The following is a 17,168-nucleotide window of genomic DNA, read 5'->3' as shown; positions in this document are numbered from 1 at the left end:
AAGGGAATCTTGAAGGACTCTTTATCTTGTTTTCTCCACTGGAAGAACACCCAAAGGGTATATCGTTAAATTTTCCTCACTGGAAGGAACCATTATAGGGCATTTCATCTCACCCTAGAGGTCACTTCATCACATTCTCTCCATTCTCTTAAACTAAACTGCGTCATGTTTTCTCCACTAGAAGAGAACAATAGCGGACATTTCGTTGTGTTCTCTCCACTGGAAGCGCACTACGCCTTGTAATGCATGACTTCTTCTCCAGTGCAAGGACATTAAATCATGTTTTCTCCACTTGAACATCAACTTAGAGGTCATTGCCTTCCCTTTTCTCTACTGAAAGTCCACTTAATTCTCTGCATGAGTTGCACCTTAGAGGACACTCCCTAAAGTTTCTCCCCTGAAATTGGTCCCTTTCCAACCCTCTCCTGAGTCAACCAGTGCTTCACATCTTGGACCACAGGAAGTGACTCTCACCTCCAGAAATGGGAGAAAGGATATGTGGCAACCATGATGCACAAATATAAATCTGACAGGTTTCAAATGTTCCCGTTATCACGAGGACTCGGTTGTGAAATGGCAGAAAACAGATTCCCATAGCCTGCGGGCACTTTTCTTTTTGCTTGCCACTCCCCAGAGAGTTTGGGAGGAGGCCATGCAGGGAGGGGCGCCTCCCAAACTCTCATGCCCACACAGGTGATCTTGTGCTGGGGAGGAATGTAGGAGGAGGGGGGGTGGGGGTTGGGTTAGGTGTGGAGCTTTTAACTTTAGGGTGGGGAAGAGTTAGAGGTACAGGAAGGGAGTCAACCTCTCCGTCATGGATACTCACCTGGAAAGGGTGTGTGTGTGTGTGTGTGTGTGTGTGTGTGTGTGTGTGTGTGTGTGTGTGTGTGTGTGTGTGTGTGTGTGTGTGTGAAGATAAAGGAGGGATCAAGTCACAGCACCCACACGCATTCACTCAGAGTCTCTTATCTCACTTCCACTTAGAAACGCTTGCAGACACACACACTCAGCTGAGGACAAATAAGTGCATATTTAACCAGACCGGATTTTACAGGAAGAAAGAAAGCAAGAAAAGGTCTTGAAGTTGGACTTGAAAGAAGTTTTTATTTTGCAACTGGATACAAACTTTTTCCCGAACTCTTGGGTCAAACAGAGCAGAAAGGAGTTGGGAGTTTTTTTTCTTATTTATTGTTGGACTTTTGGACTGGGCGCAGTGAGAGGTTTGTTTGATCACTAATCTCTTGTATCCTTGTCGTAAACTTCTTGTTTCCCACGATGTATTTCTCAGTCTTTGCGACACACGGATTATTCTGCTGGTTCACATGCGGGTGGCTTTAGAGCAAGGTGTATGGCTGTAAAAAGAGAGTGTTATGTAACGTTTATATGTGGTTTTACATTTGCACGCTCGAGCAGATTTGGATTGAGCTATTTCCTCTTGAATCTGTTTGCTGTCTGCCTGGTTGCTCACATCAAAACAGGGCAAAAGAAAAGTAAGAAAAGGAGTTTGTAGACGTTTGTGGAAAGCTTCAAACGCTGGGATTTTCCAGGTATGTTTGGAAATGATTAAACTCTGTAAAAAAGTGTTCTCTTTTTAGTGCCACGGAGTGAAAAGAGCAGCATGTGTGACTCGGATCTATTTTCTGTCTCCAGCAAACTGTAATTTGTGTCTCCCAGTTTAATGTCAGTGTCATAAACGCCTGCGAGCCTCTGGCTTCTGAGCGAGAAGAAGGAGTGTGTTTTTCTCCCCCCTCGGGCAGTGATTTATGTGACACACGCACACGCACACGCACACACACACACACACACACACACACACACACACACACACACACACACACACACACACACACACCTGTAGGCAGCTCACAGCGAGGTGCTAAGGTGTTATTCCCATGTGTTTTTTAGCCCGTGTTTTTAAACTCAGATTTGTTCTCGCCTCGAGGAGAAATTCCTCCGTCAAGTTGTAAATCCTGAAAACACAAATCATTCATTTTGGGCGACACATAATTGGTTATCTGCCCACAGAGACAATTAGGGAGACATTTCGTACCACATAGTAGTTCCCTTTGTTCTCTCCATCTCTTTCTGGAGTCCTTTCTGCAGCTTCCTGTCCATCAGATCGTTCTCTATCGAACACACCAGCGTTACATATACACATTGTTTTTACGGAGCGTCTGCACATGCAGTCTGGAAAATGTCCAGGTCCCCACCCTGTTTTGGGTTTTCCATCATTTTCTATCATGCCTCGACAGGCTCTTTATCAGAAATTGGTTCTATGAGAGGAGCAGAATGTACAGCCATTAAACCCGTATTAAAGGCATTCATATATATATGCAGGTGTAAAGATAATAGTTATATTATAATCTGATGTAAAGTCTCCCAACCCACAAAAAAGACAGACTTGAAGTGCATTCGGAGATCACAGAGCTACCGTTTGGCAATGTCTGATCCAATCAAGAGTTTATTCGTTGCTTTCTTCGACTGTGCTTCATCCTTCCACCAACTGTTGTGAAAATCAATCATTGTTTTTTCCCCTATCCTGTAAACAAACAAACAAACAAACAACAAACCAAAACATGACATTCCTTGCAGCAGGTAAAGAATATGAGCCATTTTCTCCACAATTTCTGTGATATCTTCATAGTTTCTCTCTGGTTACAGTCTCTCTGAAATGAGCTTTATGAAGTAGTTACACATTTACTACATACTGATATACACCTGAACATCAGCAGGAGAGGACTCTTTAAAGTAGAGACACTACATACTGATATACACCTGAACATCAGCAGGAGAGGACTCTTTAAAGTAGAGACACTACATACTGATATACACCTGAACATCAGCAGGAGAGGACTCTTTAAAGTAGAGACACTACATACTGATATACACCTGAACATCAGCAGGAGAAGACTCTTTAAAGTAGAGACACTACATACTGATATACACCTGAACATCAGCAGGAGAGGACTCTTTAAAGTAGAGACACTACATACTGATATACACCTGAACATCAGCAGGAGAGGACTCTTTAAAGTAGAGACACTACATACTGATATATACCTGAACATCAGCAGGAGAGGACTCTTTAAAGTAGAGACACTACATACTGATATACACCTGAACATCAGCAGGAGAGGACTCTTTAAAGTAGAGACACTACACACTGATAAACACCTGAACATCAGCAGGAGAGGACTCTTTAAAGTAGAGACACTACATACTGATATACACCTGAACATCAGCAGGAGAGGACTCTTTAAAGTAGAGACACTACACACTGATAAACACCTGAACATCAGCAGGAGAGGACTCTTTAAAGTAGAGACACTACATACTGATATACACCTGAACATCAGCAGGAGAGGACTCTTTAAAGTAGAGACACTACATACTGATATACACCTGAACATCAGCAGGAGAGGACTCTTTAAAGTAGAGACACTACATACTGATATACACCTGAACATCAGCAGGAGAGGACTCTTTAAAGTAGAGACACTACATACTGATATACACCTGAACATCAGCAGGAGAGGACTCTTTAAAGTAGAGACACTACATACTGATATACACCTGAACATCAGCAGGAGAGGACTCTTTAAAGTAGGCTGCTTGTAGTTTCTGAAAGTACACAGTGTCTTTCTGAGGGAAAGTACAGGTGGTTTAAGTTACACCTTTATCTGCAGAGAAATCACCGGAGGGGAAAGTCTCTCTCTCTGAATATAACTTTTTTTTTTTTTTGTGCATGTGTGAATGTATTTGTTTGTGTTGCAGGAAGGAGATGGGGAGATGGTCGTTGCGTCTCTCGCAGCTCGGGCTGTTAGCCGTGCTGCTGACCTGCTGCTACGCTGAAGGTGAGAAAACACCCGGGTTATAAAACACACCTGTTTTTATTTCACTGCAAACCAAATAACTCCACCTGGAGTAAATTCACAAGCTACCCTGCAGTATACAAAGTCATTCAAACTAGCTGCACCTTTACCAGCTTTGAGAACACTTTCATGATCAATCATTATAAAACATATCATATATATTATTCTGAAATGGACCAATCTGCACAATCACTACTTTTACTGTCGCTACTTTAACTATATTTTGATGAGAATACTTTTATACTTTTACTTGAGGAACATTTTGAATGCAGGACTTTGACTGTAACAGAGTATTCCTACACTCTGGTACTTCTACTTTTACTCAAGTACAAGATCTGAGTACTTCTACTTTTACTCAAGTACAAGATCTGAGTACTTCTACTTTTACTCAAGTACAACATCTGAGTACTTCTACTTTTACTCAAGTACAACATCTGAGTACTTCTACCTCCTCTGCCTACACAGATACAAAGATCAGGACTCTCTTGATATTTAGATGTATCTACCCTAGCTACTGTTTTTCTTCCAGCATTTGTTTTTGATTCAAAGCGCTGTCAGGATGAACCCGACGTTGTGCCAGAGTCTGCTGCGTGTTACCGCAGGTATGCTAGCTATGCTCTCTGGGTTTGAATCTCATTTTTGTGTTTCTCTCCTCCAGAGAACTACTGCTTCGCCTCCAGAGCCAAAAGCTGCTCCCAGTGCCTTCAGGCGGCGGTGGGCTGCGCATACTGCCCTGATGAGGTACGGGCACAAAAAACAATACAAAAACGTGACTAAAATCTGTCAATCCTTCGAAATCATGTGGCTGTCATCCCACAGATATGCTGCATTGTTTTCTGTCAGAAAAATCTCCCTGGTCCCCGGCTTGAGCTTCAATCTCAGGATCCATGTATCTGTGATCCTCTCCAGAATGGAAGTAGTCATCACATACAGAGCATCAAGTAGTTCCTGAGCAGTGTCCTTCACATGCTGATATCCAAGAGAGGGAGTTACACAGTCACAAGATGGAGGAATAGAAAGCAGTATTCAATGTTTACTTCAGATTAGCTCCACGTCAGAAATGAGCATGCTTGTCATATGTCTATCTCCATAGAGGCTGAATCATCATGTTAATCACATAGCTATCATATGCCTCAAACAGTCCTGATGCTCTTCTAGGTAATCATACATCCTGTCATGTTCACAGCTACAGTTGGGATACCTTTGTTATCATGTTACTCTCATGTTGGAAGAGGACATTCACTATTTTACCCACATTGTCCTTTTTAGCGTACCATGAATTTTATTGTATCTACGTACATTTCATTGTAGCAATGCGCTAGAATTGTTAAGAAAAATACAAATAATTTGCTTAAAAAAATGTCCTCTGTTATTGAGTCTGATTTCTGGAAGAAATGTGCCATTATGGAAACATCTCTTCAACCTCTTTTCACTTAAAATAAATCCCTTAATTTAAAGTATTTTCTACAGATACGTTAAAAAGTATTTCTACTTCCACTTAATAAAATTATTAAATCAAATCAAACTTTATTCAATTAGCCCACTATCACGAATTACAAACACATCCATTGGACTCCTTTGTTTACTTCCTGAACATGGTGACATCACTATGTTACACTAACACTTCTATTGGCTAGCACACCAACACATTGTAAGTGATAGGCTAAGGGGGCGGGACATCTCTAAGCTGTTGACCAATCACAGCAGACTGGGCTCTGGTTTCATTATAACTTTTGGACACTTTGCTCACATTTCCAAGGGCCAGAATCAACCATCAGACTCAATTTGTGAATCACATTAAAATAAAAACCCTCCTTCTTTCCTCAGATGTTTAACGGCCCTCGCTGTGATCTGTACGCCAATATAATCGCTCACGGCTGCAGCGCTGGGGCGGCGATAACGGCCTCGAGCAGCATGAAGATTGAAAAAGTAAGTCTTCTAACAATCATTCCTCCATTTTTAAAGTCCTTGTTAAAATATGAAATCATAACTCTCTCTCTTCTTGTGAAATATGTCCTCATCAACAACACCTGCAAACCATGTTGTAATTGCAATTGTTGTGCCAGAGTTACAAAAAGACAATAAACACAGCAGTATAATAATAAAACTGCACTAACAGTGCAGTAAAAAGAGCAATTAAATATCTACAGACGGTCATATCATTAACGTAAAATACTGTACAGTGACGAGCAGTATTGAGTAGTGCAAAAAAACGTAGTAGCAGATACGTAATTGCACGTTATTATACAACATTATTAAATCAAAACAAAGCGTATACATCCTGACGGTTCCCTTTGTCTCTCCTCAGAACCAGAGGATCAACATGGCGCTCTCTCAGTCTCAGGTCTCTCCTCAGATGATGACCATGAGCCTTCTGCCCGGAGAGGAGAAGATGGTGGACGTGGAGGTGTTCGCTCCGACTAAAGGTCCTCTGGATCTCTACATCCTCATGGACTTCTCCAACTCCATGGCGGACGATTTGGACAGCTTGAAGAATATGGGCGAAGAGCTGGGTGAGCATGTTGGTGATGGAAAGTACATTTACTCAAGTACTATGCTGAAGTACGCTTTTGAGGTACATGTATTTTCATTTTATACTAATATATATGTTTTCTCTACTACATTTTGGAAGCCAATGTTGTACTTTTTACTCAGATTTATTTACTAGTTACTTCATACATTCAGATTTTCACACTTAAACATTATATAAATGATGTATATTATATAATCAACATTATATTTAAGTAGCTCAAACCACGAGTGGGTTAACAGAAAGTTAATTGGAATTATTAATTGGAGTTTGAGCTTATTAAATGTGACGATTGAGTACTTTTACTCTGAATGCTTTACATACATTTTCCAAATCGTACTTAAATACTTGTTAGTACCATTCTCGATACTGTACTTAAACTGGAAATGTAGTATTTTTACAGTGTGTTATTAAGAATCTGAATACTTTTCCCACCTGTGTAATGTGATGACGGAGAAACTGTAATACTGATGGTGTTTTCCTTCTGTAGCTAAGAAGGTTCCTACTCTGTCGGATAACTTCACCATTGGGTTTGGGAAGTTTGTGGACAAAGTGATCGAGCCGCAGACGGACATGAGGCCTGAGAAGTAAGGAAACAAATCTGACTTGAACTAATTTAGGCATAAAAACGATGCAGGAATGAGTCCTGAAACCCTGAGAGGAGTCATCATTTTAGCACTTCCTGTTCCCTCGTCTCGAAGTCAACGTTTTTTTTAATGTGTTTTTGTTAAAAAGGGGCATAAAATCTGTCAGTAGATACCCCACTGGGGAATAAAAAAAAAGGCGGTTGCTAACAAGTGTCTAAATGAGATGACTAAACGTCATCACGCCCAACATTAGCCTCCTTTAGCTTAGCGGTGGTGACGTGAAGTCATGTGACCGTGCTGTAGTTCCTTTATAGCCCAACATTAGCCACCTTTAGCTTAGCGGTGGTGACGTGAAGTCATGTGACCGTGCTGTAGTTCCTTTATAGCCCAACATTAGCCACCTTTAGCTTAGCGGTGGTGACGTGAAGTCATGTGACCGTGCCGTAGTTCCTTTATAGCCCAACATTAGCCTCCTTTAGCTTAGCGGTGGTGACGTGAAGTCATGTGACCGTGCTGTAGTTCCTTTATAGCCCAACATTAGCCACCTTTAGCTTAGCGGTGGTGACGTGAAGTCATGTGACCGTGCTGTAGTTCCTTTATAGCCCAACATTAGCCTCCTTTAGCTTAGCGGTGGTGACGTGAAGTCATGTGACCGTGCTGTAGTTCCTTTATAGCCCAACATTAGCCTCCTTTAGCTTAGCGGTGGTGACGTGAAGTCATGTGACCGTGCTGTAGTTCCTTTATAGCCCAACATTAGCCACCTTTAGCTTAGCGGTGGTGACGTGAAGTCATGTGACCCTGCTGTAGTTCCTTTATAGCCCAACATTAGCCACCTTTAGCTTAGAGGTGGAGACGTGAAGTAATGTGACCGTGCTGTAGTTCCTTTACAGCCCAACATTAGCCTCCTTTAGCTTAGCGGTGGTGACGTGAAGTCATGTGACCGTGCTGTAGTTCCTTTATAGCCCAACATTAGCCACCTTTAGCTTAGCGGTGGTGACGTGAAGTCATGTGACCGTGCTGTAGTTCCTTTATAGCCCAACATTAGCCTCCTTTAGCTTAGCGGTGGTGACGTGAAGTCATGTGACCGTGCTGTAGTTCCTTTATAGCCCAACATTAGCCACCTTTAGCTTAGCGGTGGTGACGTGAAGTCATGTGACCGTGCTGTAGTTCCTTTATAGCCCAACATTAGCCTCCTTTAGCTTAGCGGTGGTGACGTGAAGTCATGTGACCGTGCTGTAGTTCCTTTATAGCCCAACATTAGCCTCCTTTAGCTTAGCGGTGGTGACGTGAAGTCATGTGACCGTGCTGTAGTTCCTTTATAGCCCAACATTAGCTTTTTACTTCAGTAATCATAAAGTGTTGTTAATATGTGGAGATTATCCTGATGAACTAAACGTGTAAATATCATAAACGTTAACGGCCCGTCCACACGGCGGCGTGCGTTGAAGCTTCAACGCTTCTGCCCATTCACTTTGAATGGGGTGATGTCATACTTTGCTGAACTGCATTGTGGGAGCTTCGCTTTGCTCGCGTCGCGTCGCTCGCGTCGCTTCGCTCGCGTTGCTCGCTTCAAAAGTTGAGCAATGTTCAACTTTTGAAGCTTCGACGGAAGCGTCAGCCAATCAAATCATATGCCAGTACAAGCTCTAGCCAATCAAACCGCGTGCTTGTGTGTCCGGGGCGGGAGATTCATGTCATTGGTTATTGGTCGAGCTTCAGACACGCCTGCCGGCAAGCTTCAACGCACTCCGTGTGGACGCTGCGTAAGATTATTTTCTGCAATAAACCAAAATCCAATGGAAAAATCCCATTGAACCAGGGAGATGCTGCCTTCAAGGTCCAACACAGAAATACGACATCTCTACAGCACTCTAAACAAATGGTAGTTCAATCTTAATGTGCTAATTTCCTTCTTCTCAGACTCGAAAAGCCATGGCCGGACAGCGACCCTCCGTTCTCTTTCCAAAACGTCATCAGGCTAACGAACAACGTAAAGTTCTTCAACGATGAGCTCCAGGAGGAGAGGATTTCTGGAAACCTGGACGCTCCCGAAGGAGGTTTTGATGCCATACTGCAGGCAGCAGTTTGTAAGGTTAGTCAGAAAACTCAATACAAAACACATGTTGCTCTGAATACAATTGCCCAAAAAATGCATACCTCTCTCCAAAAACAGAGACTGGATGGAAGGTGTATTCTCTGTTAATACTACTGTATTACTTTACAGGGAAAAGATAAACACAATTTATTACTAATGAAGTATTTAACTTTGAAGCAATAAAACACACCTTTTCTCAATTAGATATATCCAATTATGGCATGATTTCTGAATGGGGTTGCAGGGAAAAGAGACAAAATGACCACAAAGAGACACACAAATAACAAGAGAGAGATAAAATCCCCCAACCCAGTCTCACGGCATTTCGTGTTATAGTCACAAAATTAATGTAATCTATTGATTCGTGTTCACCAACACGATTTCCCCCTTTTTTTCGTGTCACACAGAACGATTTTAAAAGCAATGTATTTCTATTGGTAGTATGTTTCGTGCCTGCACCACGTCGTTTTGTCCGGTCGGGTCTTGGAAGACCAGAAGCTGTGTGGTTCATAAAAACATATTCTTACTCAATATCTTACCCTAAGCCTAACCCTATCCCTTTTATTTTAAATTGTATAATGTCGGAGTTTTTTTGCCGTCTGCGAGGAAAATAAATGGCTCAGAGCCTCAGAATACTGACATCTGTATTTCTTTTAGTCTCTTTTTCCTTCTAATTTGTTATTATTTACATTGCTTTTAAAATCGTTCTGTGTGACACGAAAACAATTGCGAAATCGTGTTGGGGAACACGAATCAATAGATTAATTTCGTGACTATAACACGAAATGCCGTGAGACTGTGTTGAATCACCACAACAAAACTACCACAAAGAAATACATGTGTGTCAAATAGACACACATTGACTACAAGGAGACAAACATGACTACAGAAAGACAATAAATGACTGCAAAGAGACACAAAACGACCTCAAATTCCACAGAGAGACAAAAATGATACTTTTAGGAATTGGAGGTACATTTACAGAAAGACAACAAATTACTCCAAAGACACACAAATTGAGAAACCGTTTTTCAAAAGGTGATAATATAAATATATATATGTTTCTGTTTTGTTTCTGCTACCCCCAAGTGGCCCAAAAAAAAGAATGCGGTTTTAAGAATCTTGTTAACAAAGAAAAATCGATAACCAAAAATACCTGCATCTTTTAATATCCGTAATCTCTTCTAACAAACACTCCCTTTTCCCTCCTGTTGGGAAAACACTGAATGTCCTCTTCCAACATGAGAGTAACATGATAACAAAGGTATCCCAACTGTAGCTGTGAACATGACAGGATGTCTGATTACCTAGAAGAGCATCAGGACTGTTTGAGGCATATGATAGCTATGTGATTAACATGATGATTCAGCCTCTATGGAGATAGACATATGACAAGCATGATCATTTCTGACGTGGAGCTAATCTGAAGTAAACATTGAATACTGCTTTCTATTCCTCCATTTTGTGACTGTGTAACTCCCTCTCTTGGATATCAGCATGTGAAGGACACTGTTCAGGAACTACTTGATGCTCTGTATGTGATGACTACTTTTTTGAGATTTTGGGGAAAAAAGTCAGAATTTTGAGATTTTGAGTAAAAAGTCAGAATTTTGAGATTTTGAGAAAAAAGTCAGAATTTTGAGATTTTGAGAAAAAAATCAGAATTTTGAGATTTTGAGAAAAAGTCAGAATTTTGAGAAAAAGTCAGAATTTTGAGAAATAGTCAAAAACCAACATTTTGAGAAAAAACTTAGTATTTTGTTCATGACAGGATGTATGATTACTTAGAAGAACCGGTATTCCTCCATCTTGTGACTGTGTAACTCCCTCTCTTGGATATCAGCATGTGAAGGACACTGTTCAGGAACTAGTTGATGCTCTGTATGTGATGACTCCTTCCATTCTGGAGAGGATCACAAATACATGGATCCTGAGATTGAAGCTCAAGCCGGGGACCAGTGAGATTTTTCTAACACCTCTTTACTGGTTTTCTGTTTCCAGGACCAGATCGGCTGGCGCGACCACAGCACTCACCTGCTGGTGTTCTCCACCGAGTCGGCCTTCCACTACGAGACCGACGGCATGAACGTCCTGTCGGGGATCCTGAAGCGAAACGACGAGCAATGCCACCTCGACGCTAACGAAAAATACACAGAGGACATTCACCAGGATTATCCGTCCATTCCCACATTGATCCGTGTGTTGGGAGATCACAACATCATCCCCGTCTTCGCCGTCACAAACCACTCCTACACCTACTACGAGGTGGGGGGTTATCTAGGTTTCCTCCACGTATTGGGTTGTACGTATTGCACCCCAATAGAATGGAGGTTAATGGTTCATCAATTTGCACAGCTAACCACAAACAACAATTGTTCTTTATCAGTTTTGTCAGTTTTAACGGATTTCTGTATAGTTTGGTTATTGATTTCATTGCATCTTGAATTTTTTTTTTTTACGTATATTTGTTTGTATGATTGAATGTTTTTTATCATAAAGTATCACAGCCCAAAACACTTCCAGCACTGCTTTTTTTTACACCAATGGGGTGGTTTTTTGTAGGTTTTAGACAATTATGTTCCTCTTGTTTTGATGTATAAGTCCCCTAGATATCTCCCTGCCCCCCAATAGAATGGAGGTAAATGGAAATGGAGTTGAAAAAAATGCTATTTGCGTATTTTATTTTCTAAAAGCACCCTTCTGAAGAAGAATGGTATAGTGGCCTCCTGATTGGTTGTTTTATTATTACTCTCTAACAAGAAGGATATTTTTCAGTTTAATCTGATTTCCTTTCTTTTGTGGGCAGATGTAGAATTGGCCAAAGAAGAACTCGTTGCATTTTGGATCGGATCATTAGGTTCTGGAGACAGACTGTTGAGTTTTAGATCATGGATTTATTTTGTTGTCCTTTGTGCAGAAACTCAAAGAGTATTTCCCCATCGCTGAGGTCGGTCTGCTGTCAGAGGACTCGTCCAATATGCTGGAAATCATGACTACCGCCTTCCAGGTACAACGTCTTCTAACAAGTGTTCAAAGGTGGAGGCGTTTGCAGTTGTTGGCACTCTGCGCATCTTCTGATTGATTTGTCCTCTAACTCTTACAGAACATCCGGTCTAAGATGAGCATCCGTGCAGCGAACAAACCGAAGGCTTTTGAGACGGAGTTCCTGACCAAAGATAATGTCGTCAAACAATTCGGAGCCTTTAACTTCAACCCTGGAAAAATAGTAAGCAGAAGAACAGACGGGAAAAAACCACACATGAATTCAGCACATTTTTTAAGGTTGCAACATGTCCCACCATTTTCTATCAATTTCAATATCGAAATGTCTTAAAACGACTTTTGTACCTATATTTTGTGTACTTTAATCAAGGTAACAGTGGGATTTTGCTTGTCTCCTTTAAAGGTATTCTTCAAAATACTGTTGGATTTGAAGATATTCAGATATATGTTCCCTCAAATCTGCAAGATTCGTTCTCAACTGTTCACTTATTATTCATAGGGTGGCAGTCACCTGTTGTCAAGAAGTCCAACATTGCCTTTCTAATGTGTGTGTTTGTGTGTGTGTGTGTGGTGTGTGTGTGTGTGTGTGTGTGTGTGTGTGTGTGTGTGTGTGTGTGTGTGTGTGTGTGTGTGTGTGTGTGTGTGTGTGTGTGTGTGTGTGTGTGTGTGTGTGTGTGTGTGTGTGTGTGTGTGTGTTTTCCAGGGAGATTTCCGGATGCGAGTCAAAGCCCACCGAATGCTCGATGACAATCCGGTCTGTGAGTCTGATCAGGCCGACAAAGAGGGGGTAATGAGAGTCAAACCAACAACCTTCAATGCCGGCCTAAACGTTGACGCCTCCATTCTGTGTCCGACCTGCGACTGTGAGAAGGTACACACACTTTATAACACTTAGGCCTAGGCTCCACGGGAACGAAAACGGGTTGAATCCGCATATTTCTCTTGCGTATAGCCCTTTAACACGACGCCGTAACGGAACGTTAGAAACGGACCCTGCAAACGACAACGGGTCCAAAGGTGGATAGATCTGGGAACGGAGCGCTCTGGGGGGTCCAACGGGGCCGTGTGGTCGCCTATACGGTCATCCGTTTCTGATAATGATGACGCAATAGCCCCGCCTCTCCCCACCTCTGCTGCTCACCCCCGCAAAAGTACACTGCACACTGAATTCAGATTATTTATCTTTATCTCGATATGGACATAAACGCGAGTGAAGTCTAATCTGACAGGACGGAGACACGCAGCTCCTGCCGCTGTGATGCAGGGAGCAAAACACACACTTCAAGTCAGATCATCACCCTTAGCTATTTTAATTACCTCTCAAACTAAACTAGTTATAAATATGTTTATTTTTACTGTCGAGTCATCATTACTGGATCAGCTGCTGCATGAGACAGACACTGACACTGTCAGAAGAGTGGAAAAAGAGAGGCTCCGTGTATTTTATTATTATATATCATTATATAGAGTCGTTATTCATTTGTTTTAAAGCTCAATAAATAACAAAGAAGACCTTTGACCGGCACTTTTATCATTTTGTCCGGAAGATTTAAACTTTAACACACGCTGACCGGCGAAAAACTCTGCCCGGATCCCTCGGCCCCCACCAAGGAGAATAAACAGAAGTGCAGCCATGACAACCATTCTTCTTCGCTGCTTTTGTGGAGGAAGTTACAGCGCCACGTACAGGCTCGGCATATGTACTGCAGCTTTCCCAGCGTTTGGATGTAAACAGTAGAGATGGCAAATCCGGATCATTTTACGGACTCAGGGTCTTCTGAGTCAGTCATTGAAGAGATCCGGATCATACGAGTCATTTGAGTCATATGAGTCAGCATCACCAAGACCGTAGAAATCCTATCGGTGAAGCCGAAAAGTTGTTGCATTTCACGAGCATATTATTATTCCATATATTTTGAATATATATATATATTTGTATATATATATATATATATAATATCTGCATGTATATTTTCTATTTCGACATGTATATTTTATATTTTATTTTTATTTCTATTCTTGTATATTTTGTAGTTTTGTTTTATTGTAAAATGCCTTTTATGCTGCTGTAACAACAATTTCCCAATTTGGGAGCAATAAAGTACGATCTATCTATCTATCTATTAAACTGACGTTATATTAACCTCCGCTACACAGTGTATTTTGCTTTAATAAAAAATGTTGATCACAAAAAAAAGGGTTATTTTGCGATTTGGCGAATCTGAGTCTGCTGTGGACTCGTGCATGAGGACGAGTCTGCTGGATCTCTGGATCTGCTGCTATATGGTTACGGCTCCGAGTCCGCACGAGTCTGATCTGCTGTGTGTTGCAGCGAGTCAGGATTTGCAAATCTGCGAATCTGCGAATCTGCGAGTCTGCTGTTGGAGCCGTCGGCTCCTCTGAGTCCCCATGAGTCTGCAGGAAGTTTCACTGATCCGCATCCCCTCCCCTGAGCCAAACGATCACTTCAGGCAGCTATCCTGTATACTTGCTAAAGGGTAGGCAGATGGACTTGGGGTACGTTGTAATGTGATTTTACATGTTATAAAGAGAGTAGCGAGTGACGCAATTTATAGTTTTAATTTGTACGTCACACCAAGTGTGGGACTCAAAGGACTCGGGTTAATGGAGAGGGGAGACTCGTCACGACCAGCTCATTTCTAGGATCCGGGTTAATGATCCGGATGAATCAGGACTCGCCCATCTCTAGTAAACGGAGCTGTCTCGTGTGAACAGACACTATCCGGTGTATATTGCGTGTGGGCGGAAGCTTTTTGGCGTTTGCGTTTGCGTTAATCCTATGCGTTTTGCCGTATGCGTTCCCGTGGAGCCGGGGCCTTAAACACACCAAAAACACGCGCTAAATATGCTTTGTTTCACATTGCTTCATGGTGGATTCATCCTAATGTCTCCTTTGTCTTTGGATAAGTGAACTTAGGTTCATCTTTAATGCAAACATTTTAGAAAATTCAGTTATTTTTGCTTTAAATACGGAGTTTTCTCTGTTTTATACACAATTGACAATGACAAACAACACATAACCTTGGCAATTATTTTCCTTTTTCAACCATTTATAGACTTTTGTTTTAATTTAGATAATAATAGTTAGATTATTCAAGAATGAAAGTATCACCTGTCACTTAAACGCACAAAAAGCATGTCACATGTCTTCATGGTATTCATTTCAGTTTTCTCTTTCCTCCAGACTATCCTCCCTAAAGCAGCCATTTGTCATACAAATGGAAACCTTGTGTGTGGGAAGTGTCAGTGCTCTGACGGCTGGTGAGTCTTTAATTATTAATTATTATTTTATTATATAAAGAATTAAACTAGAGTTAACGCCTCGTGGGCATTCCTGCAATATCCCATCCACGGAAATGGGAATAAAATTTGATCACATTCTCATTGAACCTTCACATTTTAATCAGATCATCCTTGAGTCCAAATGAACATCCGCACCAAATTTGAAGACTCTCCCTCCCGGCTTTCCTGAGATATTGCGTTCACAAGAATGGAACGAACGTCAAATCTCAATAACCATCATCCACAAAAAAATGCATCCACGGCGTCCCTGAGATATTGCGTTGTGTTTCTCCTTCAGGTTGGGTACGTTCTGTAACTGCTCGGCCAGCACTTCAGCCAAAGACATCAGCCAGTGCACCGCTCCGGGGACGACGGAGCCCTGCTCTGGTCGGGGGGATTGTTTGGCCTGTGGCGCCTGTGTTTGCTACAACCCCGACCAGTTTGAGGGACCGTACTGCCAGTATGACAAAACCCAGTGTCAACGCTACCAAGGATTCCTGTGCAACGGTACCAGCTTTCTCCATGTTCAAATGAGGGTTAATGATGGGGTGTGCATGGGGTCTCTATGAACATGTATTTACTCTCCTGTAGATTTGAGCTGCAGATTTACAAAGTGGTGGATTAACAGCAAAATAATCGACAACTTTTTTAATCGTTTTTTCAGGAACATTTTTTCAGAGTGAATGAAATGTCCACCAAAAGTGAAAAGCATGCTGTCCTTTCTAATGTTTTCCTTTCTATGAAGTCATTCATGTTTTTTAGACTTTACTACTGATATTTTCACACACACACTTCTGACATTGTAACCCTCTTTGTGTCCTCTCTCTGCAGACCATGGCTCCTGTGTTATGGGTGGCTGTGCCTGCGCTAAAGGGTGGGAGGGGAACGCCTGCGAATGTCCCAAAAGCACCGAGACCTGTCGGGACTCAAAAGCAGTGAGTATACAACGACTTCTGTTTTCAGATTAACGTGATACACTACAGGAAAACATGTAATTTAGATACACGGTTCAGTTTTGATAGTTTGAGCTATTTTGTGCATGTCTTTTTTCCGAAAAGTAAAAATAAAAAGACCAAAATCCCAATTGTTTTGCGACATTCGGCAAAAGTTACTGTTATAAAAGTGTTCATTTGCATATTTGAACATAAGCTGTCAGAAAACTTGTAATATAAAAAATAACTTTCTTAATGTGAGTAATGAGGTTGGGAAGTTTCATGGCGATATCTGTATGTTTAAAATTCTACCCTATTCACCTGTAGTGTGATTTAAGGCAAATCTGTGTGTAAAAAGTGACTCTTGGTATTTCAGTTGCACACTTTTTACTTACTGTATAGGTGGCTCAGAAAGCCCCCCCTCAAATATGTCTTGCATATCTTCAACATATTTATAGCTGCACACAGATCTATGTTCCGGATAATCGCATATTTGCTAGCAGTATGCCTCATTTGCATATTTAAACATACCATTTCAGAAAACTTGTAATACAAAGAAATATTGTGTTAATGTCAGTACTGAGGTGGCAAAGTTTCACGGTGATATCTGTTAGTTAATTTGTTTACCCTATTCACCTGTCTTTATTTGTAACAGGGTCTGTGTAACGGGCGAGGTAAATGTGTGTGTGGCCTCTGCGTGTGTCCCGAATCTGCAATGGAATTGACTGCAACCTGTGAGCCAAATTTCCAGGTGTGTGGATTTTATTTATTAACATGTATATTTAATTATGACCCAAAGTGTGTTAACTCCAAGGCAGTGTGTGTGTGTGTGTGTGTGTGTGTGTG

At 41.5% G+C, this 17,168-nt stretch overlaps 1 protein-coding gene across 1 annotated transcript in view; it reads left to right on the top strand.

Annotated features, from left to right (window-relative positions):
• Positions 1-936: 936 nt before the first annotated feature.
• Positions 937-17,168, top strand: part of itgb4 (integrin, beta 4) — a 48,901-nt gene continuing 32,669 nt past the window's right edge. The window contains exons 1-15 of the mRNA XM_034149618.1: positions 937-1,220; positions 3,775-3,854; positions 4,531-4,613; positions 5,700-5,801; positions 6,181-6,385; positions 6,893-6,989; positions 8,910-9,081; positions 11,086-11,349; positions 12,002-12,091; positions 12,188-12,310; positions 12,791-12,958; positions 15,293-15,369; positions 15,689-15,897; positions 16,222-16,325; positions 16,978-17,073. Of these exons, the coding sequence (XP_034005509.1) occupies positions 3,782-3,854; positions 4,531-4,613; positions 5,700-5,801; positions 6,181-6,385; positions 6,893-6,989; positions 8,910-9,081; positions 11,086-11,349; positions 12,002-12,091; positions 12,188-12,310; positions 12,791-12,958; positions 15,293-15,369; positions 15,689-15,897; positions 16,222-16,325; positions 16,978-17,073 (1,863 nt within the window). The 5' untranslated portion in view covers positions 937-1,220; positions 3,775-3,781. The remainder of the gene's footprint in view (positions 1,221-3,774; positions 3,855-4,530; positions 4,614-5,699; positions 5,802-6,180; positions 6,386-6,892; positions 6,990-8,909; positions 9,082-11,085; positions 11,350-12,001; positions 12,092-12,187; positions 12,311-12,790; positions 12,959-15,292; positions 15,370-15,688; positions 15,898-16,221; positions 16,326-16,977; positions 17,074-17,168) is intronic.

This window comes from Trematomus bernacchii, unplaced genomic scaffold, assembly GCF_902827165.1.
Source record: "Trematomus bernacchii unplaced genomic scaffold, fTreBer1.1, whole genome shotgun sequence".
NCBI classification, from domain to species: Eukaryota; Metazoa; Chordata; class Actinopteri; order Perciformes; family Nototheniidae; genus Trematomus; species Trematomus bernacchii.
Note: the sequence above shows the minus strand (reverse complement) of the source record. Positions and strands in the feature narration are given on the sequence as shown.